This window comes from Arachis ipaensis, chromosome B1, assembly GCF_059453495.1.
Source record: "Arachis ipaensis isolate K30076 ecotype BB chromosome B1, ASM5945349v1, whole genome shotgun sequence".
NCBI lineage: Eukaryota > Viridiplantae > Streptophyta > Magnoliopsida > Fabales > Fabaceae > Arachis > Arachis ipaensis.
Window position 1 is genome coordinate 135,548,351 of NC_142436.1, and position 24,747 is coordinate 135,573,097.

At 39.8% G+C, this 24,747-nt stretch overlaps 2 protein-coding genes across 2 annotated transcripts; one reads left to right on the plus strand and one right to left on the minus strand.

Moving 5' to 3' along the window:
- Positions 1-1,321: 1,321 nt before the first annotated feature.
- Positions 1,322-5,997, minus strand: LOC107635185 (ATP binding microtubule motor family protein). The gene is made up of 7 exons (XM_016338582.3): positions 4,920-5,997; positions 4,069-4,342; positions 3,604-3,654; positions 3,409-3,501; positions 2,961-3,326; positions 2,049-2,747; positions 1,322-1,849 (listed from the first exon to the last, which is right to left on the minus strand). Exons 1-7 carry the CDS (start codon positions 5,711-5,713, stop codon positions 1,817-1,819), a joined length of 2,310 nt encoding a protein of 769 aa, XP_016194068.1. The 5' UTR covers positions 5,714-5,997; the 3' UTR covers positions 1,322-1,816.
- A 4,645-nt stretch (positions 5,998-10,642) lies between these two features.
- On the plus strand, positions 10,643-24,747 carry LOC107635195 (ATP-dependent RNA helicase HAS1). Its single transcript, XM_088501803.1, has 12 exons — positions 10,643-11,342; positions 11,460-11,645; positions 11,950-12,033; positions 12,535-12,576; positions 12,662-12,733; positions 12,819-13,118; positions 13,243-13,281; positions 13,365-13,469; positions 13,672-13,740; positions 13,837-13,962; positions 14,873-15,229; positions 24,684-24,747. The coding sequence occupies exons 1-11, from the start codon at positions 10,761-10,763 to the stop codon at positions 15,032-15,034; spliced, it is 1,767 nt and encodes a 588-aa protein (XP_088357929.1). The 5' UTR covers positions 10,643-10,760; the 3' UTR covers positions 15,035-15,229; positions 24,684-24,747.

Genomic DNA, 24,747 nt, shown 5'->3' on the forward strand with positions numbered 1-24,747 from the left:
TTTTTTGCAAACATGATTAGAAAAATGAGATGTTTTTATCCTTAAAATTTGGTGATTTTTCCGCTGAGTATATATTTTTTTGCGATTTTTTTGTCAACAATTAATAATACTTTTAAAAAATCACAAAATATATACTTAGCGAAAAATCACCAAATTTTAAGAATAATAATATTTCATTTTTCTAATTATGTTTGTAAAAAATCGTATCAAAATTCTATTTCTAATGTATTTTTTGAGAAATACATATTTAATGTTGGATATTTTTGTCGCGTTTTAAAATTATTTGAGGGTATTTTCTTAATAAAGAAATTCGGGTACATTTTTGTCAGCGCTAAAATTATTCGAGCACATTTTTAGTAATTTACCCCTTTTTAAAATACTAAAACTTATTTTTGTTATTTTTAAATCATATTTGATATCTAGTTAACAATTACTTTTACATGTTCAAATAACATCACTTTTCTCAATATCTTAGAAAAAGCTACTTGCTTATCTTTGGGTGTGGTGTTAAGATGATATGAGTATCAAATGTTAAAGTTAATGTAACACAACTCATACTTTGTTACTTTTTAGTTTGAATTTAGTTTTGAAACATACAATTTTACATAGACATCCAATTACATAATGTTATGTCAGAAAAACTAACTATATTTTATATTAATCACATAAATGGTAATAAAAAAAACAGATGTAGTTAGATAATTATATAAAATATTTTGTACTACAAATCAAAATTAAACTCTTTGGGTTTTAACATAACTAAATAGATATTCTAAAATGAAAAAATTAGTAAAATAATGTGAAGAAGTAGATTAAATTCATAACTCCCATAAAATGTGTGTTTCATTATCCTAATTTAAAAGTGATTAACCTTTCATACCACTTTTCCAACTTCTTCACCTTAGTCTTGATCCATAAATAAATATAGTAGTTCTCTTGTAATAATCAGTCAATCAGCTACCACATTGCTATTAAATTTTCAAAGTGTATGCGCCACAAATTCACATGTTGGTTATCCAACTTGTGTCATAATTGATACGTCAGGAGGACATTTTTGTCATCTTAAAGCTAAGGGACGGAATGATAATCTTGTTATTCAAGGATCTGAATTTTAGAAGAATTGTGTCATGCCAGTCTTTGACATCAAGAAGACCAAGAGTCCGTCTAAAAAAACAGTGGTGCTGAAAGGGCAACAACTCATAAGGCCCATTTGGGGATTTTATTACTTTAAATGTATTAAACCCCAATTAAATCCTTATCAATAATTGTACAGTATTTTCAATGGGGATTAGATGTTTAAGTCAGCATCAAAGGTCATGAATACAATAATTAAGAAACAAATGTATTAATTTATCTTGTCAAAATTAACAAACTTGGATTGTACAATGAAAACAACCTTGTCGAAACTGAAATCAAATAATGAAAAGATTTGACTACTTAAAATTGACCCTAATCTACAAGTACATGTCATTATCAAACCTAACACAAATTCACATTACATCTGATTTTTTTCTCTTGTTAAAGTCGTTAAAAGTATGGTGTATTGAGGTTGAGGAAACAGTGAATGTACATACATAATAAAAGATTTTATAGTTTCCTCAAGAAACTTCAATAGCCTGAAATAATGAACATGGTTCAGTTTAGGGGGGGATGATGATGAGTGAGAAGCAGCACACTTGGGGTCTTGCAGTTGATTGAACTGTTTCCTTATTCATTTGAGGTGCACATCATGTTTGCAATGATCTATGATCTCTCAAACTGCGCTTCCTTGTGTTCTAAGCAACTTCATCTTCCACTCCTTTTTGTGTAAATCACTTTAAATATTCGCTTTTTGCCGAGCAAAACCAGGCTGTATAATACAACCAAAAGTATATGGAGACAATGCAAACAAGAAAAATAGATTTGTTATTTGCTTTGGTTACAAAAAATGAATGCTGTATTGATTTTCACCATTGAGAAGTAAAGATGAAGATAAACATGGGGTTGGTGAAAATATGATCAATTATGAAAATCTTAAAATTTTCATAAGGAGCAAGAAAGTACTATACCTGAAGAAGCATTGATGGAGGGGGTGCAGTAGTAGGTTCAGGAATGACATGACTTCTGGTTTTTCTGCCATTAAATGTTGCAATCGATGGGCTGTTAGATGTGGTTATGTCCCAAAAGCTTCTCTTCTTGGCAACTTGGACTGGTGATCGAAAGCGATGGCTTGGACTCTTCAACTCGCCATTGCTTGACTCCTTTAGCCTTAGGCTAGCCCTGGTCACCACTCTCTTCCTTACTTCTTCTGCTGTTGTTGCTGCAGTGGTTTGAATTCCACCCTTTTGTGAAAGCTCGCGAATAAGATCATCTTTTTGCTTTAGCTGCAAACTATGATCTTTCTTCATTCTCTCGATCTCTGCCTCCAGTGCTTTCACGGTTCGGTTAAGTGTTCTCACAGCTAGCTCAGCTCCTTTCTTCTTGTTGGATTCTGGAGTGAAACAAGTTCCCGAGAGGAAAGAAGATCTAGTCCTTCGTTTTTCGTTAGGCTGTGTGGATGTTGGAGGAGTAGAAAGAGCTGAAGCTGAAGGCGGTGTTGGAGAGGATTGCGCAGCCAAGGACTGTGCTTGAACAGTCAACAATTTCTGTTGCTGCTTCGCTAGCTGCATTCTCAATTCACGATTCTCCTTTTGCAGCTCGATTACCAACTTGGCCTGGTCAGTTTCTGTCTCCGGCACTGGCAATTGATCCTCATTAGCATCTCTTACCTGCATGAACAGATTACCTTATTTATTCAATGCCATCACAAATATGTTTAGTTTTTGACATGCTGATAGTGTGATACTACTTTCCTTCCAAAATATTTGTTGCTTTGAAAATTCGTATAAAGATATAGAGTTATAAATGTGTTTAATGTACAACATGATGAAAACTTCAGAACAGAGGGAAGTAATAGCTTGTAATGGTAAAGAGGATTCAACCTTTGTCCGAATCTCCTTGGCTCTATCGGCCCAGTGAACAGTATTCTGTGTTTCGCCAAATGAGAGGTTACTTGGGCTTATGTTCGCAATCATGATAGTGTTACATGTTCCTCCTAATGAGTCCTTGAGGAGTTGAGTGAGTTTGGAATTCCTATATGGTATGTGTTTTTTGCCTTCCACAAGAGCATTTATGCAGCTGCTTAGTGCAAGGAGAGACCGGTTTATGTTAGCGCCCTCAAGAGATCTAAGTGTTCTTTGATCTGTGGCAAGAGCTCTCTCTGACCCTGCAAGATCAATCAATGAGAGCTTTCCCACACGATTAACTATATTCATCGCTGCATCCCTAACTCGGTATTCAATCACAACCTATATGTAACAAAAATAAGGTGGATTTTGTTAGTGAGTAGAACATGTCACAATCATAAGGTGGATTTTGTTAGTTAGTCACCTGCAAAATTGCATGGGAACGCGAAGATGTTTCATTCGCACGAGTTGGTTCAGTGGTTCTGTTCTGATTTCCTTGTTGCAGCAATGCCATAACCTACATCAACCAACCAAAGTGAATAGAATGTTAAATAAGGTTCAAAGTTCGAACTCAACTACTTATAAACTTGGAATTCACTAAAAGGGATGAGAACATTACTTCATCTGTGGAATAAGCTCTATATTGTGTAAGACCTGCTGCCACAATCCCCTATAAAATGTTTGGACAATGTATCATCAGATGTCATTAAAAAGTATAAGGTAATGCATAGTCAACTTGGATCATAAAATTTTTCATGTTTGAATAATATTACTTATGTTCTTGAATCATAAAAGTGAACTCAAGCACTCAACCTGGGGACCAAAATTCGTAAACTTGAAACTCAGGAATTCATGGGGAGATTTTATGCAAATTTTCATGATCTCGTCATCATAATCATGGTGGCACAGGTAGCAAGCAATATGATAAACAATGGCATTAATTAAACACATTAACCTTCTTCAAGAACTTACAATCACATCATAAAACTTCCATTAACATCTCCCAGCACACATTATAAGCTTTCAGTAGTGGTTTGTCGAATACACAATAATAAGCTTCTATTTGCAAGGTGAAGAAGCAAACCTGTTTATCTTCTCTAAGAACCAGAGGCCTTCCAGGGGAAAGTAAATCCCTAACTGTTTCATTGTAGACCTCAAGATACGACAGATGAACAACATGGTTCCCATCACAACTTCTCTGCCTGATTTTGCTAAAAACATCTTTGATTGCCAATACCATCACTCCAGGATTCTCTACGGTGCCGAGCATGGTGTAAGTCTTTCCAGCCCCCGTGGCACCATAACAGAACACTGAACCATTCCTCCCTTGCAGAACTGCTTCCACTAGTTCTGAGGTCCTGAAAATTTGAAAAGTCAATGCACAAGCCAATAAAAGATTCTTGAATGCTTGCTGAATAATATTAAGCACGGAATAGAATGAGCAATTTAGAGTTTCAACTATTTAGGCCTCAGATTCTTTTAACAGTCCCTCACCCTTTTCTTTTTAAATGTTTTTGGTATGTCAAATCTCAAAAGGCTGTCTCAACAATTTTTTAATCATAAACAAATTTGAATTTGAATTCAGTCTTAGCTGATTCACAAAGACTTAGTTTCAAAATGAATACAGAAAGAAGCAACATTGATGGTACTATCAATGTCTACATTCTTAAACCTACAAATTTCTCCAATATGGTAATCAACTAATCATAATTCATAGCAATGAAGTAAGTAACATTGATCAATAGATGAAAATTCAGCAACTTTGCAAAACACAAAACGAGAGCAAAATCAACACAGAACAAAGCACCAGAAAAGAAAGATTTCCAAAAATAGCAACTAAAGCAAGCTCTTTTACCTAAAAACCTTTGATTCCAGTTTCAGCACAGAACATGAAAATTATTGAAAATTTATTAAAATCCATAAAATGAAACTCACGTAGTTGAATAAACTTCTTGCTGAGTAGCCGATTCAGGAAACGCAGCATCAAAAGTGAAGTGCCTTCCACGAACCCTATTCAGCCTCAGATAATCGTTCTCGTTCGCAAATTCCGTTAGATAAACGTCACGGCGATTAACGACCCTAACGGAGCACCGTGAACCCGCTTCTTTCTCCTTCTTGTTCATAGGCCTAAGCCTCACAAACACGAGGATCCTGCTCCCATTCCCATCCACCTTCCCCTGTTTCTCCGAGCTCTCCTCCGCCGCCACCGCCGCCGCCGCTGCCCCCATCGACAGCTTCCTAGCCACCGTGTTGGAAGCAGAATCCGAAACCATTGTTGTATTTTTCGTCGTTGTGGATTTTCTCTGGCACGAAAACCCAACGATTCGGTCGGTTCCAAGAACTGGAAGGTTCTCCTTTGTGTCTTCGTCGGCGGCAGTGGCGGTGGCGGCGCGTGATGGTGGTGGTGGTGGTGGTGGTGGTGGTAGTGGTTGTGGCAACACGAAGGTTCTTGTAACGGTCGAATTTGGAAGAAGGTTGTACATTTTGTTCTCTCTCATGATTCTGCTCTCTGTTTTACTCTGTTCTTGTCTGTTGTTTTCATTGCTCTGTTCATTTTGGAACTTCAGAGAAGGGTTCTTGAGAGCTTGAGAAGCTTGCTTCTGCTGCTCGTAGAGCATTGTCAGTGCCCTAAGCTTCTCCTTCAGGCCATGGTGCGGGTTCCTCAGCCGCGAGTCCGGTTCGTCTCGAACCCGGTTCGGCGTCATCTGAGACCGTGTCGAAACCGGCATTATCTCGAGATTCTTCGGTTCTTTTGCTTCTACGTTGACATGCCAAGAAGAATTTGAGATCGACCCAGCTAAAGAGGAAGCTTTGCGGCAGTTCTTAAAGTCGGAAACTTTTCCGGCGGAAGAGTAAAGAAAGAAAGAAAGAAAGAAACAGTGTTTAGCTGAAGAAGAAAGAGTAGTAGTAGTGTTTTGTTTGCATTCTAGGTGTTTGTGTAAATTTGTGTGCGAGATTTGGAATTTTGATTTTTCGGTGAATCTGAGCCGTTGTTTTAGGAGGGAAATCGAACGAGTATTAGTTAATTGTGATATTGAAACTCAAGGTTTTTTGATAGTTCCACTCACTTTACAGTTTACCGTTTGGGGTTTGACCGTTTGAGTTGACTTTTTAGAGTGATTGAGGGAGTGGAAATAGTGAAAACTGAAAAGTTTTGAAATGGAAAAATTTGAATGGGGATTTTGGGAGTAACGGTCAAATACTCAAATGTGAAGATCCCAAACGGTTACCTAATGTGGGGGTCCACTTTGGATAATATTTGCTACTACTCCCTAATGCACGGGAATCTTACCTTCACCATAAATGAGGAATTTATTTTAATTTCAAAAAAAAAATAATATACATATATGATGTGATATATGACATATATCCAACCGATAATGTTAGGGAGATAAAAAAAATTAGCCAGAACTTGCCTTATTTATCATTTATTAATTGTCACAACAATTAATAAATACTAAATAAAATAAGTTATGGTTGTTTTTGGCTGATTTTCTTTGGTTACCAAATATTTTCATATCCAACTAAGGGCAGAAGACCGAAGGTACATAGAAAAAAATTATTCATTAATTTTAATTTTTTACATTTAAATTATATATAAATTTTAATTTAGTTTTTATTAAAATTTTATTTTAATTTTATTTTATTATGTAAATATTTTTAACTTTTTCTAATATTTCATCCTATTTTGCTTTTTTTATCTTTTTTTTTTGTTACTGTCTAGTTTAGAGTAATATGGAAGTTATGATAGAACAAACCAAGTAAATAAACAAGAAAATATCATCGATATCATGATATAATTAATTGTATTGCAAGAGTTTTAAATGTATTGAGAATACCGGTATATCAGTTATTTTAACTGTTGATCTCAATTATAAAAAATACGAAAATATTTGGTAACTAAAGAAAATCAGCAAAAAACAGGCATAACTTGCCTTATTTAGCAACAATTAATAAATGCTAAATAAGACAAGTTTTGGATGTTTTTTTTGTTTCTCTAGTATTACCCAAAAAATATATATAATATATATTAATTGAAATTAACGATTAAAACAACTGGAATACTAGTGTTCTCAGTACACTTGAAATTTTTCCAATTGTATTTATGCGAATTTGATTCTAATTGTTAATGCAAGGGTAATTTTAATAGATAGTAAAAATTAGAGTAATCCCCAAAATTGTCTTTTAGATTGGGTCCATGCACCAATGTTGCCCCTCAGTTTCTAAATGCTTTAAATGCACCCTCCAATTTGAGCTCTGTGCAAAATTCTGGTCCTTCCACCCAATTCCGGTATGACTCAGCAGCGGAGCGCTGAGCTTGCGGTTCCATCTCCACATAGCCCTTTCTCCCTTCCTCAAGCATTGTAGCCCTTTCCTTCTCTCAGTTCACCAGCCATCAGATCACTACCTCAGAACCACCGCCGCAACCCTTTCTCTTTTCTTCTTTCTCTCTTCTTTTCTCTTCTCCTCTGTCCATTGGCCTAAGGCTGAACCACCACTGCGAGCCACCATAGCCTCCACCATCTGCGACCACTGCGTCCAACTTCCTCCCTCTGCCCTCTTCTTCCCCGTTAGGTCCAGAGATGTCGAGCTTTCTTCTTGGCGAACCACCTCCGTCAGGCCCGGGCTTACTGTCGCCGCCAATCTGCCCTCTTCATCACCCTCTTCCACGCACCGAACCCTAGCCATATCACAGCTTCTAGTATCTCCATCACCACCACCATCACCTCCGGCCTTTATTCAGCGCCGCCACATCTTCCTCCCCCATTTCCTCTTCTCAGCTAAAGAGTCGGGTACCTTTATCTTTGTTCCTCATCACCGAACTACTGCTATCGCAATAGCCCGCTGCAACCACTACTCTGCCGGTGTCCTCCCCTCGTCTGCTTCTCCTTGTCATTTCCATCACCCACGATGACTAACCCTGCTCTCCTTCCTCACGTTTCGGTTTGCCTTCTTTTCCTGTCTAACCACCCTAACTTCCCCTATTAGTTTAGATTTATTTAGAATTTAGTTTTAATTTTTACCAGTTTTAGGCTTAGTTTAGTTTAATTTTCTGTTTTAATTGATTTTAGGTGGTTATGATAGGTTAATTTAGTTTGTTGGATTCTGATTGTTGCTGAAAGTGTATGAAAATATTTTTCAAGCAACCTTTTAATTCCCCTCTCATCCACCCCCTCTAATGGACAAAGGAGAAGAGAAAAGAATAGAGGAAGAAGAAAAGAGAAAGGGTTACGGCAGTGGTTCTGAGGTAGTGATCTGAAGGCTGGTGAACTGAGAGAAGGAAAGGACTACAATGCTTGAGGAAGGGAGAAAGGGAAAGGAGGATTGTAAGAAGAAAGAAGGGTAGTGGCTCCGTTGGGAGAAGAGGAGGAACGATGGTGATGGTGGAGGGTGATGAAGTCTACGTGGAGGTGGAACTGCCAGCTCAGCACTCCGGCTGCTGAGTCATGCCGGAATTGGGTGGAAGAACCAGGATTTCGCACGGAGCTCAAATTGGATGGAGCATTTAGAGCATTTAGAAACTGAGGGGCAACATTGATATACGAATTCAATCTGGGAGACCATTTTGGAGATTTAATCGTAAAAATTATGACGGAGTGTTTGTATTTATATTTAGACAATCTATGATAGAGACATATAGTTACTTTGTGAAAAAAATAAAGAGAAATGTATAAATTTATATTAAAAATTAATAAAAATAAAATGGCATATTTTTCTAATTAAGTTATGTAATTATCTATCAAAATGAATTTTTATTTTTTACCATTTCTTTCTTTACCATAACATACATCTTTGTATTTTACTTGCGACTTTGCGTGCTAATGAAAATCATAATAATTTATAAACCATATTATTCGCATTGTTTCACTAAAATTGTCCTGTTTATTTTTTAGCTTGTTGAGTTTATCAAAGATGTGATTGAACTTCCAAGGCAAGCAACACACGTGATTACATTACACAAAATTTGAATGCTACCAATTAATGAATTAACTAAGGGAGAATCAAGGCATAATTATAAACAATCGTGCCGTGCCTTACAGTAAAAATAAAAATAACCTAATAACAATTGCGCAGATATAGAAGCATTGATCTCATAATTTCGTTCATGAATGGTTTTTCAATAAATAGGTAATCTCTTTTCTTTGTGTGGGAGGTATACTAGTGCACTTAACAATGATTATTGTTAAATCCACTATTTTAGTGGGCCTTTCTTACCAAACAAAGGCTTTAGGAGTTTAGAGGCTAATTATATATCTGTTTCCTTTCGGCTTATGAAAGAAAAAAAAACATCAATGAAATGCAATGGGGCCAACAATGTTTGTTGATTGGTTTTTCCCTTTTATTTTATCCCATTTCTATGTGTTATATCATTTAGCTGCTTAATGTGAAGTGAGTGGAACATAATTAGGTGCAATGGCTATAATGAAGTTTGTGACCAATTTTAGATTATTTCCTTTCAGGTGATTACATTAACTAGTGCAAATAGATTATGATAAATACTTGTGTACATTAAATGGGGTATAAATCTTCATCATTATGCTCCCTTTTTATTGTTTTTTCCCCTAGTTTCCTCAAATTTTCTGCTATATAATGTCCCCTACATGTCTCTCTAATGAGTACCAATAATGATACACAAACCTATTAACGAATGTCCTACCACAAACTATTTTCCTTTTTTCATAATGAATTATTTTCTTGCTATTTTCTAATTGTCTCTACACATAACAAGAAACTGTATCTGTAGGCATCAACATTACTTAAACTCTTATTTAAATTTGAGGGATCTTTACAGTTAGATTGGTGGTAACTGGTATGGGATGGATTAAATGGAGTTCAGGAGAATTTAATAGACTTCAATTGTTTGGCAGTTGAAACTTGAAAGGATATTTAAGCAAATTCGTTAGAAGGATAAATTATTTTGCTTAAAATTTCAAACAAAAATGTCGATGCCATGTTTCGTTTGATCAATAGAAATTCATTGAGGAACAAAGATTTAGGCAAACAATGCCAGCTCAAACTTTTAAGGCTGATAAACATATTAACTTAATCATATCTCACAAATTTATTATTTATTATTTTGACATTCACAAATTTCTATTTTATATTTTTTAATTAGCATAATATATATTTTTTATTTTTTTCTTGTTTTTTTACATATTTTTCAACTCAACAGATTAATAACTTAATCCGCCACAAATATAAACTACATTTAAAAATTTATTATTAACCAATAATTTATTGCATGCACAAGACATAAGAAGCCATTCAAACTTGCCACACTTGATTAAACGGTCGTCTCTAGTGACTCAAGCGGGTTGTCTTGTGAATTTTTAATCTTTTGGTAATTTTTGTTTTCTTTGGACTTGGTAAAATTCTTCTGAATTTTTAACATATGGAGCATAGAACAAAGGAAAATGTGCGATGCGCCCAATCCTAGAAATTTTGGAGTAGCTCAGCCCAAAAAGAAATCCAAAATATAATTGACCTATTTCAGCCAGAGAAGTCCATGTATTGAATAGTGGCCCCAAATCTTTTCTTTGAATATTACCTGGGACAAAAGAGCCCAATAGAGTAGATGACAAAAATAATACCAACAAAGAGTAGATGAGAAAAAAAAACCGAGAACAAAAAAAGCCGGGAACAAAAAAAAAACCGCCACACGTTAGATATGAATCTTGGTGAATGACTAGGGTTTAACGAGTGAGAGAGAGAAGTAGAATAAGGCGCGACCGTGCGAGTGGCCTTGAGTTTCTGAAAGTTCTAGAACCACCAGCCATGGCAGAATCACCTGAAACAGAAGAAAAGTTTCAAGCTTCAACCATCGTTATGAACGAAACGAAGAAAAAGATGAAGAATAAGAATAAGAAGAAGCGGCCTCGGGATTCTGAATCAGAGAACCAATCAGCTGAACCTCAACATGAAGAGGGCGCAGAATCCTTGGAAAACAATGCGAACAAGAAGAAGAAGAATAAGAAGTTGAAGGGAGTGGAAGAAGATAGCGACGTTGATAAAAATGGTGAAGAAGAAGAAGAGGAAGAAGAGAGGAAAGAGAAGAAGAAGAACAAGGGTGGTGGTGGTGGAATAATGAGTAACGATGAATTCTCTTCTCTAGGGTTATCAGAACCAACTTCGAAGGCAATTCGGGATATGGGGTTCTCATACATGACTCAGATTCAATCGAGGGCAATTCCACATCTTCTAATAGGAAAAGATGTTCTTGGCGCTGCCAGAACCGGTTCCGGGAAAACCCTTGCTTTTCTGGTCCCTGCTGTGGAGCTTCTCTATAATGTTCAGTTCACCCCTCGTAATGGTGCTGGTGTTATTATCATTTGCCCCACCAGAGAGCTTGCAATTCAGGTTTGTCTTTTGAAAAATAAATGTGATGTATTTGATTTATGATTGCATTATAAGTTGGTTGTTTATGATTGCTGATTTGTTTGCTTATTGAATTTGAGGTTTGTTTGTGTGTTTTAGACGCATGCTGTAGCCAAGGAACTCCTCAAGTATCATTCGCAGACTCTTGGATTGATTATTGGAGGTTCGACGAGAAAACTCGAAGCCGAACGCATTGCTAAAGGGGTCAATCTGCTCGTGGCAACTCCTGGTCGTCTTCTGGATCATCTTCAGAATACAAAAGGGTTCATATATAAAAACTTGAAGGTAAATTGTGCCCTTCTTTATTATATTTTTTCTCCTTTTGTGAACTTGCTATGGTATGCACATATTTTAAGACTAGTTTGCTGAGCAACAATGCTTTTATACTAGTATATAGTTATCATGTATTTACGTGATTTGAAGTCTTGTGATGATGATGATAATAATAATAATAACTCATGACCTCACATATTGTTGAAGCCCTTGCCATGCATGTTTTGTAATAGGAAGTTCTTTCATTCGGATATCTGGAGTAATATTAAATTGTAGCAATTCTCTTACCATGAACTCCTACTGCGTGATTTGGCAGTGCCTCATGATTGATGAAGCTGACAGGATATTAGAAGCTAACTTTGAGGAAGAAATGAAGCAGATTATTAAGATCCTTCCAAAGGTATCTGAAATTTGTTTCACTTTTTGTCCCGATAATGCATAATGTTATTCCACATGCGGATGGAGTTATTGACCTTGATAACATATTAACATCTAAATAAAAATGACTTAATCAATTTAAGTTACCAGTTACTATTACTATTACTATAATCTTTCTTATTTTGTGGCATTACTATTACATGTTTAGTAAAAATGCATTGAGCTACTTGTGGATTAAAAAACATTTCGTTTTTTACCTTAACAAATAAGTTGTAACATTTTTCCCTTTCCAAATTGTTATATGCGGGTTGAGGACTTGGGTAAGAACTCCTCTTTAAAGGTTCTAATATGTTTTGTCACTACAGAGCTATTTTTTTTAATTTTTTAAGTGAGACATGATTGCTACAAAGGTCTATTTAGTTTTGGTTATATCCCTTTATGATTATTAAGGCAACTATGTTTATATTTATTATATGATCTTAATATATTTGTGAGCTTGACTAATTGATTTCTCATGGAACAGAATAGGCAAACGGCTTTATTTTCGGCTACGCAAACAAAGAAGGTTTGTTCATTCATCTTTTATCTTTCATTATGTTCTTTCCTAAAAATAAATTCTGACTCCGTAGTTTTTTTGGTTTAACTTACAGGTTGAGGATCTTGCACGCTTGTCATTTCAGACAACTCCTATATATATTGATGTAGATGATGGGAGAACCAAGGTGATATCTCCCTACTTTATTGTAATCTTTGAAATTTTGTTCATCGGCATTACCATAGTGACTTACAACATCCTCATCCATGCAGGTTACAAATGAAGGGTTAATGCAGGGTTATGTTGTTGTTCCCTGTGCCAAGCGATTCATGGTTCTCTATTCCTTCTTGAAGAGATTTCATTCAAAAAAAGTGATGGTGTTTTTTTCTTCATGTAACTCTGTGAAATTCCATACAGACATTCTTAATCATATTCATTTGAATTGCTCAAGTATTCATGGAAAACAAAAGCAGCAGACCCGAACAACCACCTTCTTTGACTTCTGCAAAGCAGAAAAGGGGATCTTGCTCTGTACTGATGTTGCTGCTCGTGGACTTGACATACCTGCTGTGGTATGGTCATTTTTATTACCAAGTTATTTCAAAATTTGGTCAACTCATTTGTATGACACTTTTAGTTTTCCCCAATTTTTTATTAATTGCCTGCTTTTTTTCCCCTTCTTTTTGTGTGTTGTAGGACTGGATTGTGCAGTATGATCCACCAGATGAACCGAAGGTGATTCCTGTTTTCATTTGATTTTTGGCATTCTTATATTTTTATCAGCCATATAACATGTTTTATATTGGTACCAATACCAGGAATATATCCACAGGGTTGGTAGAACAGCTCGTGGGGAAGGTGGAAAAGGAAATGCTTTGCTGTTCCTGATTCCTGAAGAATTACAATTTCTTCGTTATCTGAAGGTCAGTTTCTCTCTCATTATGACAAAATGATATACTCAGCTTTCTAATGCTGAATGAGTTTTAGAAGCATCTGGTAATGTTTTTGCTTTATATGAGAAAGTAGTGCTCGAAAATAGATTACTGAAGAAACTTGAGACATGGTTGCTATTTTTGCCTCTCAGCCTATAATAAAAAATAAACATTTTTTTATGCTCAATTTCAGGCAGCTAAGGTCCCTGTGAAAGAGTATGGATATGATGAAAAGAAGGTGGCAAATGTACAATCTCACCTGGTATATTCCTTCTTCCCCTTGTTTTAATCAAATGTTTGTTTAGTATATAGTCACCAAGCTCAGCTTATCTTACAAAGCACCATCTGTACTGTGCAGGAGGATTTGGTAGTCAACAACTTTTTCCTAAACAAGATGGCTAAAGATGCGCATAGATCGTATCTATTGGCATACAATTCACATTCTATGAAGGATATATTCAATGTACACCGCCTTGATCTGAAGGTGCGGTTTTCAAATTGTTATATATAATTATTTTCCTGACCTCTAGAGATCTATTTCTTCAAAATTCAATATATGATTTGATCATTATAGGACCATGTTGAAATGGTTCACTAAAATAACAAAAAATAAAATTGGTAACAGAAGATTAATGAAGGATATCTTTGTTGTATTTGTTATCTTCAAGAGTAAATCATTAGATGTAAGCATTTTCAGTCGAAGTGCATCAAATGCAAGGCTGTATCAAAGGATAGATACAAATAATGTGCTGGCAACGTATCATTTTTCAATGTCTAGATGTTACGTATCCAAGCAAGAATGAAGTATTAGGAATAGAAGCTTCTAATCATAAAGAGAAGCAAATGTCTCCTCTGCCTTTACAATACAATAGAAGGAAGAGAGTGGAGGGTAGAATAGGAAAGACTAGGGAAGAGAATCATGACAGTGTTAGTGGGAAAAATGTAAAAGATGGTCAGTAGGGATGATTCTAACGGATTTTCATGATTGGAGTGAGGAGAGTATAAGTAGTAGCAAATTAGGGAGAGGAAGGGACAGACTTTTGGAAAGAATTAAGGCTGGGCTAGGAGAGTGAGGCTGGCTCTTACCATCACAGCCATTATCTTTTCTTCCTTGTAATTCCGTTCTTCTATATCAGTAAATTGAGTGAAATCATCTTGCTTCACTCCTTTGTTTTGTCTGGCTGTTTTGTTTTTTCTTAATTTCAATATCTCACCGGTTGGTTACACAAGATAGGACAATCGACATGGCTTCAGATCCCAAAATTTGAAATAGAAAAGTTAATGCAAATAATCATAGTTACTGAACTTATATTGAATTATTTCAATGGTGAAATCATGTTGCATAGATATTACATCATTGATAATAATTCCAACTAATTGGTGTACTTGTGCAGGACGTAGCGGCTTCTTTCTGTCTCGCAAACCCACCAAATGTGACTCTGAACTTGAACAGCAGTAAGAAAAGGAAGAACATGCGCAGAGTTGATGGAAGTAGTCACACCAGCCCTCATGGAAAAAGAAATGTTCATTCTAAAAAGCAATTTGTGAGGCATTAGCTGCATATATATGCACCACTTTTTTGTAAAATGCTTGTTGTTTCTTCCCACCACACCCTCAAAAAACAGTTTTGATAGGATAGGAGCCCCAACAAAGTTTATATAATCATATGGATTTTTTAGCTTAGCCATCATAAACATCAGCTTCGAATGTGTCTGCCTATATTATTAACTGTAATATTAGTTGTGATAATGGTTTCTGTTACGATGGGTAACCGGAGATTGTTGGGCTGGACTTGCTGGGTTGGCCCAATCGTATGAGGAAGGAAGTCTCCGAGCGGGTCTGCGTCTTGGGGGCTTCCGTCCGCCTTGTGAGTATGAACAAATGGGGGTGGTACCTGCAAAGACACTCGATGCCTAAGTCAGCAAGGGTGTGAGCAGGGCTAGAGAGTATTGGGACTTAGAGATACCTGAGAGGTGTCAGTGTATTTATAGTGGTGAACTAATAACAACCGTTGAAGTAGTGTCACTTTTTAAGGGGAATAACCGTCCCTTTATCTTAGGGTGGTTGAGATATGGCTCTTGGAAGTGGTTAGAGAGATTCTAAGGCAGTTATCCTCTTGAGGGAGGGGTTATCTGCCAGCTGATCCTCGTACCGACTTCTTTAGAGCAAGTCGTGAAGATAGCCGACTTCGTGACATCTGGTTTGTGTAGTGTGAGGCTCAACTCCTTTGGGTTGGGCCTTTTTACTTGGATCCTGGGCCTTAGCATTGGGCCAGGGTATGAACAGTGTCCCTACTCGAGCCCAATTTCTTTTAAGATTTTGGGTTCGAGTATTCTACTCGGGGATGTAGCCGACTTGGGAGGGAACCGACGTGACTTTCGTGACTTTTGATTTTTCACAGTTACGTCTAATCAAACGTCGCGTCTGTTAGTAGGGGTGGCAATGGGTAGGGTAGGGTAGGGTTTGAACCCAACCCTAACGTGTTTATAAATACTTTTCCTCTCTTCCATTGTTTCGTTTCTGCGATTTTTCAAATTTCCTCTCCACCTGTTCGTGAAGCATTCTTGTGTTTGAAGGCTTTCATTTCCTCCAACCTTTTTCAGATAAATGTTAGATTTTTCTTCTTCTCCATTTGTAACATGCTTACTGTTTGCATGCTTTTATTTTGCGGATGAATAGGTTGATTCGTAGGTTTCTGTTTGATTCCGTACTTCCCCTTAGAGACCATGTTTTTTTATTTTTTTTTCTTTTTTCTTTGTAGGTTTTACCAAAATCCCTTTTTAAAAGAAAGAAAATGTCTTCTGTTGAAAGTCTTGCTCAGTGGGTCGATGTTACGGTCCTGGGGGAGGAACCTTTGGTTGACACTGATTTTCTTACTGATCTTCGCACTCGCCACCGGCTCTGCACCTCTGATGAGGATGAGCCAAAGTATGAACTACTTGCCCCGGGTCTAGAAGACCGGGTCTGCTTTGGGAGGGCTTCGGAGGCAGCCCCTCATTTCTTTTTTATGTATGAGAGCATGCTTACCCGTCTGGGCGTTTTCCTTCCTTTTTCTGACTTTGAAATGGATGTTTTACGCCACTGCCGTGTTGCACCTACCCAGCTTCATCCCAATTCTTGGGGTTTTCTGAAAATTTATCAATTTGTCAGCCATGCTTTAGACTTTCCGACTTCTTTGAGGATTTTCTTTTTTCTCTTCCATATGACTAAGCCCTTCAGTGGGCAAAATAATAAACAACAATGGGTGTCCTTCCGGGCTATACAAGGTCGGAGGGTCTTCACCCTTTTTGACGAATCTTTTCATGACTTCAAAAATTATTTTTTCAAAGTTCAAGCTGTAGAGGGTCACCACCCATTTTTCCTGGATGAGGATTCTTCCCCTCGTTTTTCTCTGTATTGGTTGGAGGCCTCCCCCTGTGAGAAATATGGTCTGGACGACCTGGATGAGGTGGAGGCAGCCATTGTGGGGTTCCTCCGAGAAGTATGGGGGAGGGCCCCATATCTGGATACTAAAAAATTTTTTCAGGGGTCTCCGACCTTTGTTCAGACACAATTAGATAGCTTTTATTTGTTTTATTGGATTTCTGACTTGTCTGACTATCTTTTTCCGACTTGTCTAACCTCTTGGCTACTACTTGTTTTTACAGAGATGGCGAGGAGGAATTCGAATGAGTCTAACCAGATGGTCCAGGAGGCTAGGGCAAGGTCCCGGGCCAGGACTGGTGGTGCCAGGGCAGTTATCCCTCCCCCTCATCCTCCTCGAAATTTGGGGACTCCTTCTGAACCTATTGTTATCTCTTCTTCTGCTCCTTCTCAGCCGTCCCCTCCCCCCCGATCCTCCCCTGAGCCTGAAAGGAAGAAGCGCAAGGCTTTAGAGCCTAGCTCTTCTTTCGAGGGTGAAGCCAAGGTGGATGCCCCTGAATTTATCCGGAAGTACATCTATCCTCATGCCCGTATAGGCTTGGATGATATTTCTATCCGGAACCACCTCACTATTCTGGCTCAGGAGAGTATCAGGGCGGCGGCGGTGTGCACCAAGTTTCTTGATATTTTCGAGAAGACTCCTCTTAGCTCTCTTGGTTTGTCCTCGAGGGCTAAAGAGTTGGAGGAGAGACTTCTTTTATATCAAGAACATGAGAAGAAGTTGAAGGAGGAGGTCGCCAAACTAGAGGAGGAGAGGAAGGATCTCCAGGAGAGGGAGAGCAAGTTACAGGCCCAGTGCAACATGGAGGTCGGTTTAAGGCTGAAGGCGCAGGAGAGCTATTCAAGCCTTTTTGAGGACCTTGTGGTTGTGAAAAAAGATCTGCTGAATGCTCGGACTGCCTACACCGAGTTGGAGGACTCTATTGCCGAGGGATCTGAAGAGGCCTGAAGGATTTTTAAGGAGCAAGTCGGAGTTATTGCTCCTGCCTTGGATCTCTCTCCTTTAGATCCCAACAAGGTCGTCATTGATGGTGCTATAGTGACTCCTCCTGCCCCCCAAGTTGTTTCTGAGTCCGACTTGAAGACTCGGGGGCAGAGGATTATTGAGTCCCCCCTCGCTCAAAGGATGCTCCGAGCTCTTCCAAGGTTCCTCCGACTTCCTCTCCGTCTCCTATGGATGCCTCTTTTCCTGGTCCTGACGCTGCTCCGACTATTCTTCCTGGTTCTGGTGGTGATCCGTCTACTCCTCTGAAAAAATAACTTTGTTGGCTATATGGGGGCCTGGCCTGTGGGTCCCCCTTTTTTAAACTCTTTTATATTTGTTTGTTGGTGGTGGTGGTGACTGAACAATTTTCTCTGGCCTTTTAAGGCCGTAAACAAAAAATATTTATAAATACCCTTTTTTTGGATAAGGGTTTTAGTTTTTAAAGAAATACCCTTTTTGGATAAGGGTTTTTAGTTACCTTTTGCGTGTGCATGCTTTTCTGTTTGTAGTTTTTTGAAAAACCCTCTTTTTGATCTTTTTAGTTTTGGAAACCTTTTTTCTGGCTGTTTGTCCTTTTGGGTTCCTCTTCGCTTTAAGGACAGCTTTTAAGCTTTTTCCTAGGTTTTTCGATCTCTTTTTGATTATTCCTTATACTCAACTTTTGTTTTATTGAGCTTCTATGACTTAGGTTATTTTTGCGACACGTTTTCTTTTCTATTCGGTTTTGTATTTCGACTTATAAGTCGGCATATCCCCGAGTTTCTCACGATCAACTTTTATAACCTCTTTACACCGACTTGTACCTCGTCGTTTTATCCTGACGACCATCTAGGTCGGTTCATGGGATTTTCACGTTTTGTCGAGCTTAAGTTGGTGCGTTTCGTAGGAAAAAATAAACGAGAAGGAATTTATAAGAGATATTGTAAAAGATCTTTATTTATTGGGGAGGTACCTTACTGCTACTAAGGGCTTTTGACAGCCTATTTTCCCTTAGCCTTTACTATGATGCCTCGTTAAAAACCATTCTCCAGAAAAAACCCTTTAACTTTCGGGAAAAAATCGTGAAGTTGGTAAAAGAGTACATCAGGGAGTAGAGTTCGCTTTTAACTGTAGTACCTTTTCATATTACAAGCATGCCACGACCTTGGCAACTCGGTGCCATTTAGGTCGGTCACTTTATAATAGCCTTTTCCTAAGACCTCGCTAACTTTGTAGGGTCCCTTCCAATTGGCGGCGAGCTTTCCTTCCCCCGACTTGTTGACCCCAATGTCATTTCTGATCAAGATCAAATCGTTTGAGGCAAAGCTCCTTCGGGTGACTTTTTTATTGTACCTTGTAGTCATCCTTTGCTTCAGCGCTGCTTCTCTTATCTGGGCTTGTTCTCGGACTTCGGGGAGCAATTCTAGCTCCTCTTTGTGCCCCTGTATGTTTCCGATTTCATCATGGAGAATCACCCTTGGGCTTTGCTCGCTGATTTCTACTGGTATCATAGCTTCTATCCCATAGACTAGTCGGAAGGGCGTTTCTCCAGTGGCGGATTGGGGCGTTGTCCTGTAAGCCCATAACACTTGTGGGAGCTCCTCAGCCCAGGCTTCTTTTGCATCTTGTAGCCTTTTCTTTAATCCCGCCAGTATGACTTTGTTGGCTGCCTCGGCTTGTCCATTTGCTTGCGGGTGCTCCACCGAGGTGAACTGGTGTTTAATCTTCATACTGGCCACCAGGCTTCTGAAGGTAGAGTCGGTGAACTGGGTTCCATTGTCTGTAGTGATGGAATATGGTATCCCATATCTTGTGATGATATTCTTGTAGAGGAACCTCCGACTTCTTTGGGCTGTGATGGTAGCTAATGGCTCTACTTCTATCCACTTTGTGAAATAGTCTATTTCCACGATCAGATATTTGACTTGTCCTGGCGCTTGGGGAAAGGGACCTAACAAATCCATTCCCCACTTTGCGAAGGGCCATGGAGAAGTTATACTGATGAGTTCCTCGGGGGGAGCCACGTGGAAGTTTGCATGCATTTGGCATGGTTGACATTTTTTCACAAATTCTGTGGCATCTTTCTACAAGGTCGGCCAATAAAATCCAGCTCGGATTACTTTCCTGGCAAGCGACCTGGCTCCGAGATGATTTCCGCAAATTCCACTGTGAACTTCTTCTAATACCTCGGTGGTTCTCGCGGTCGGTACGCACTTTAACAATGGTGTTGATATCCCTCTTCTATAGAGAATATTTTTCACCAGAGTGTAGTGTTGTGCTTCCCTCCGGATTTTCTTAACCTCTTTTTCCTCCTTGGGAAGGATGTCGAATCTTATGTATTCGACCAAGGGGTTCATCCATCCGAGGTTTAATCCAGTTACCTCAAGAACCACTTGCTTTTCTACTGTTTTTTCCACGGAAGGTTCCTGGAGAGTTTCCTGGATCAGGCTTCTGTTATTCCCTCCTGGCTTGGTACTTGCTAACTTGGATAGGGCGTCTGCTCTGCTATTTAGATCCCAAGTTATATGTTTGATCTCGGTTTCCGCAAATCGCCCAAGATGCTCCAGAGTTTTTTCCAAGTACCTCTTCATATTTGGGTCTTTTGCCTGATACTCTCCACTTATCTGGGAGGTCACCACTTGGGAGTCGCTATATACCATCACTTTTGTGGCACCGACTTCTTCTGCCAGCTTCAACCCGGCAATTAGGGCTTCATATTCTGCCTGGTTATTCGAGGATGGGAATTCAAATTTGAGGAAAACCTCTATTTGGGTTCCCCTTTCGTCCACTAATATTATGCTTGCACCGCTCCCTGTCTTATTTGAGGATCCATCTACATAGAGTTCCCATGTCGTTGGTTTTTCCTCTTGATCTCCTGCGTATTCTGCGACAAAGTCGGTAAGGCATTGGGCTTTAATTGCTGTCCGAGTTTCATACCTCAAGTCAAACTCGGAGAGCTCTATTGCCCATTGAACCATTCTCCCTGCAACATCCGTCTTTTGGAGGATTTGCTTCATGGGTTGGTTCGTGCGGACTCTTATTGTATGAGCTTGAAAGTAAGGCCGTAGCCTTCGTGAGGCTACCACTAAGGAGTAGGCAAACTTCTCTAGTTTGTGATACCTTAGCTCGGGGCCTTGTAGAACTTTGCTGATGAAATACACCGGATGCTGACCGACCTCGTCTTCTCTTATCAGGGCTGACGCGACAGCCTTGTCTGCTACAGATAAGTATAGGACAAGGTCTTCTCCAACTGTAGGTCGGGTCAGAATCGGAGGTTGACTCAAGAATCTTTTGAACTCTTGGAACGCCTCTTCGCATTCAGGAGTCCATTCGAACTGACATCCCTTTCTCAGTAAGGAGAACAATGGAAGGGATTTTAGTGCTGACCCTGCCAAGAATCTGGAGAGGGCTGCAAGTCGGCCGTTTAGCTGCTGTACCTCTCTTAAGCAAGTCAGGCTTTTCATTTCCAGGATGGCTCTACACTTATCGGGATTTGCTTCGATCCCCCTTTGTGTCAGCATGAACCCTAAAAATTTTCCAGCTTCCACCGCGAAGGCACACTTCGCGGGATTTAGCCTCATCCCGTGTGACCTTATGGTGTCAAATACTTGCGAGAGGTCTGACAAGAGGTCGACTTCTTCCTTGGTTTTTACTAGCATGTCGTCGACGTAGACCTCCATTAAGCTTCCAAGGTGGGGAGCGAACACCTTATTCATCAGCCTCTGATATGTGGCCCCTGCATTTTTCAATCCAAATGGCATGACCACATAGCAGAAGTTGGCTCTGGGTGTGATGAATGATGTCTTCTCCTGGTCTGGCTCGTACATCGGGATTTGGTTATACCCCGAGTAGGCATCCATGAACGATAAGTATTGATATCCCGAGCTGGAGTCTACTAGGGTATCGATACTTGGTAGTGGGTAAGGGTCCTTGGGACATGCCTTATTTAAATCAGTATAGTCGACACACATTCTCCATTTTGTCATTTTGTTTTTTGGCTCGTTTTGGGCCGAGCTTGCGTCTTCTCTGTTGTACAGGTTGGGACCCTGGGTATACCGAGAGCTTGTGGGACATAAGCTCGGGGTCTATCCCGGGCATGTCGGAGGCTTTCCAGGCAAAGAGGTCGGAATTGTCTCTTAGGAGCTTAATCAACCCTTACTTTAGGGCTTCCCCTAGGTTGGCTCCTATGTTGGTGTTTTTTCCTTCCTCTTCGCCGACCTGTATTTCCTCAGTTTTTCCTCCTGGCTGTGGTCGCAGTTCTTCTCGGGCCCTTGCACCGTCGAGCTCTATGGTGTGGACTTTTCTTCTCAGATTCAGGCTTTCATTGTAGCATTTCCTTGCCAATTTCTGATCTCCCCTCACCGTTGCTATTCCCGCTGAGGTTGGGAATTTCATGCAAAGGTGGGGAGTGGATACCACCGCTCCGAGTCGATTAAGGGTAGCTCTGCCGATTAAAGCATTATATGCTGACCCTACGTCGATGACTATGAAGTCTACACTCAAAGTCTTGGATTTTTCCCCTTTTCCAAAAGTGGTGTGGAGGGGCAAAAATTCCAGTGGTTTTATCGGCGTGTCGCCTAGTCCGTACAAGGTGTCGGGGTAGGCTCTTAATTCTTTCTCATCCAACTCTAGTTTGTCAAAAGCGGGCTTGAAAAGGATATCCGCTGAGCTTCTTTGGTCTACTAGGGGTTCTATGGAGATGGGCATTGACTAGGATCATAGTAATTACCACTGGGTCATCATGCCCAGGGGTTATTCCTTGCCCATATTCTCTTGTGAATGAAATGGTGGGAAGGTCGGATGACTCTCCTCCGACCTTGTAGACTCGCTTGAGATGTCTTTTGCGAGAGGACTTGGTGAGTCCCCCTCCCACGAATCCTCCTGAGATCATATGGATATGTCTCTCCGGGGTCTGCGGTGGTGGGTCTCTTCTATCCATATCGTCTCGCTTTCTCTTCCCATGACCGTCCGACCTTTCTATGAGATATCTGTCGAGCCAACCTTCTCTAGCCAGCTTTTCTATCACATTTTTAAGGTCGTAACAGTCATTTGTTGAGTGACCATATATTTTATGGTACTCACAGTAATCGCTGCGACTCCCCCCTTTTTTATTTTTAATAGGTCTGGGAGGAGGCAGTCTTTCGGTATTGCAAATCTCTCTGTATACATCCACTATGGGAACCTTTAGAGGAGTATAAGAGTGATATTTTCTTGGTCTATCGAGACCGAGTTCTTCCTTCTTTTTGGGTTCCCTCTCCCTCTCTTTTGTTGAGGGGAGATGCCCAGGTCGCCAACTCGAATCTCTCAGCCTAGCATTCTCCTCCATGTTGATGTACTTTTCAGCTCTTTTCTGTATATCACTTAAGGAGGTGGGGTGTCTTTTTGATATGGACTGTGAGAAGGGACCTTCTCTAAGCCCATTGACTAACCCCATTATGACTGCCTCGGTGGGCAGGTCTTGGATTTCTAAACATGCTTTGTTGAACCTTTCCATGTAGGCTCGTAAGGATTCTCCGACCTCCTGCTTTATCCCCAGGAGGCTTGGAGCATGTTTTACTTTGTCTTTCTGGATAGAGAACCTCATCAAGAACTTCCTTGAGAGGTCTTCAAAACTGGTGACCGATCTCGGGGGGAGGCTGTCAAACCACTTCATCGCCGCTTTCGACAAGGTTGTCGGGAAAGCTTTGCATTGCGTAGCATCAGAAGCATCAGCCAGATACATCCGACTTTTAAAGTTGCTTAAATGATGCTTCAGATCTGTGGTTCCGTCATAGAGGTCCATATCGGGGCTTTTAAAGTTTCTTGGAACTTTTGCCCTCATTATGTCCTCACTAAAAGGATCCTCCCCTCCTGGGGCGACTCTTCTCTATCGTCACGGGAGTTCCGACTTTTGAGGGAGGATTCTAACTTTAAGAGTTTCTTCTCTAACTCTTTTTGTCGATCCATCTCCTCTCTTAGGTGCTTTTCTATCTTCCTTTGTCGCTCCCGTTCCTGTTCTAGCTGTTCCAAGCGACTTTGGTGGACATGAACTAATCCCATAAGTTCGGTTGCGTGGGACTATCCGTCCTTCTCCGAATCGCGCCCTTATGAGGAATTCACCTTCGGAGTTTTGACTCCGGAGGTACCCTCTCTATGTTGATCGTTGGTTCCCTGGTGGAGGGTTAGGTCTACGTCATTATTTCCGGTGTCCAGATTCTCTTGTTCGGAATCTGTCTCCACGTGACCCTCCTCAGGGGATCTGTCCGCCATCACTGGTTGATCTCTCGGGTCCCCGGCAACGGCGCTAATGTTACGAGGGTAACCGGAGATTGTTGGGCTGGACTCGCTGGGTTGGCCCAATCGTCTGAGGAAGGAAGCCTCCGAGCGAGTCTGCATCTTGGGGGCCTCCGTCCGACTTGTGAGTATGAACGAATGGGGGTGGTACCTGCAAAGACACTCCGATGCCTAAATCAGCAAGGGTGTGAGCAGGGCTAGAGAGTATTGGGACTTAGAGATACCTGAGAGGTGTTAGTGTATTTATAGTGGTGAACCAATAACCACCGTTGAAGTAGTGCCACTTTTTAAGGGGAATAACCGTCCCTTTATCTTAGGGTGGTTGAGATATGGCTCTTGGAAGTGGTTAGAGAGATTCTAGGGGCAGTTATCCTCTTGAGGGAGGGGTTATCTGCCAGCTGATCCTCGTACCGACTTCTTTAGAGCAAGTCGTGAAGATAGCCGACTTCGTGGCATCTGGTTTGTGTAGTGTGAGACTCAACTCCTTTGGGTTGGGCCTTTTTACTTGGATACTGGGCCTTAATATTGGGTCAGGGTATGAACAGTTTCCTTTCGTTTGTTACATTACCATTTCATCAGTAATTAATCAATTTTTTTTTATTTACTCAA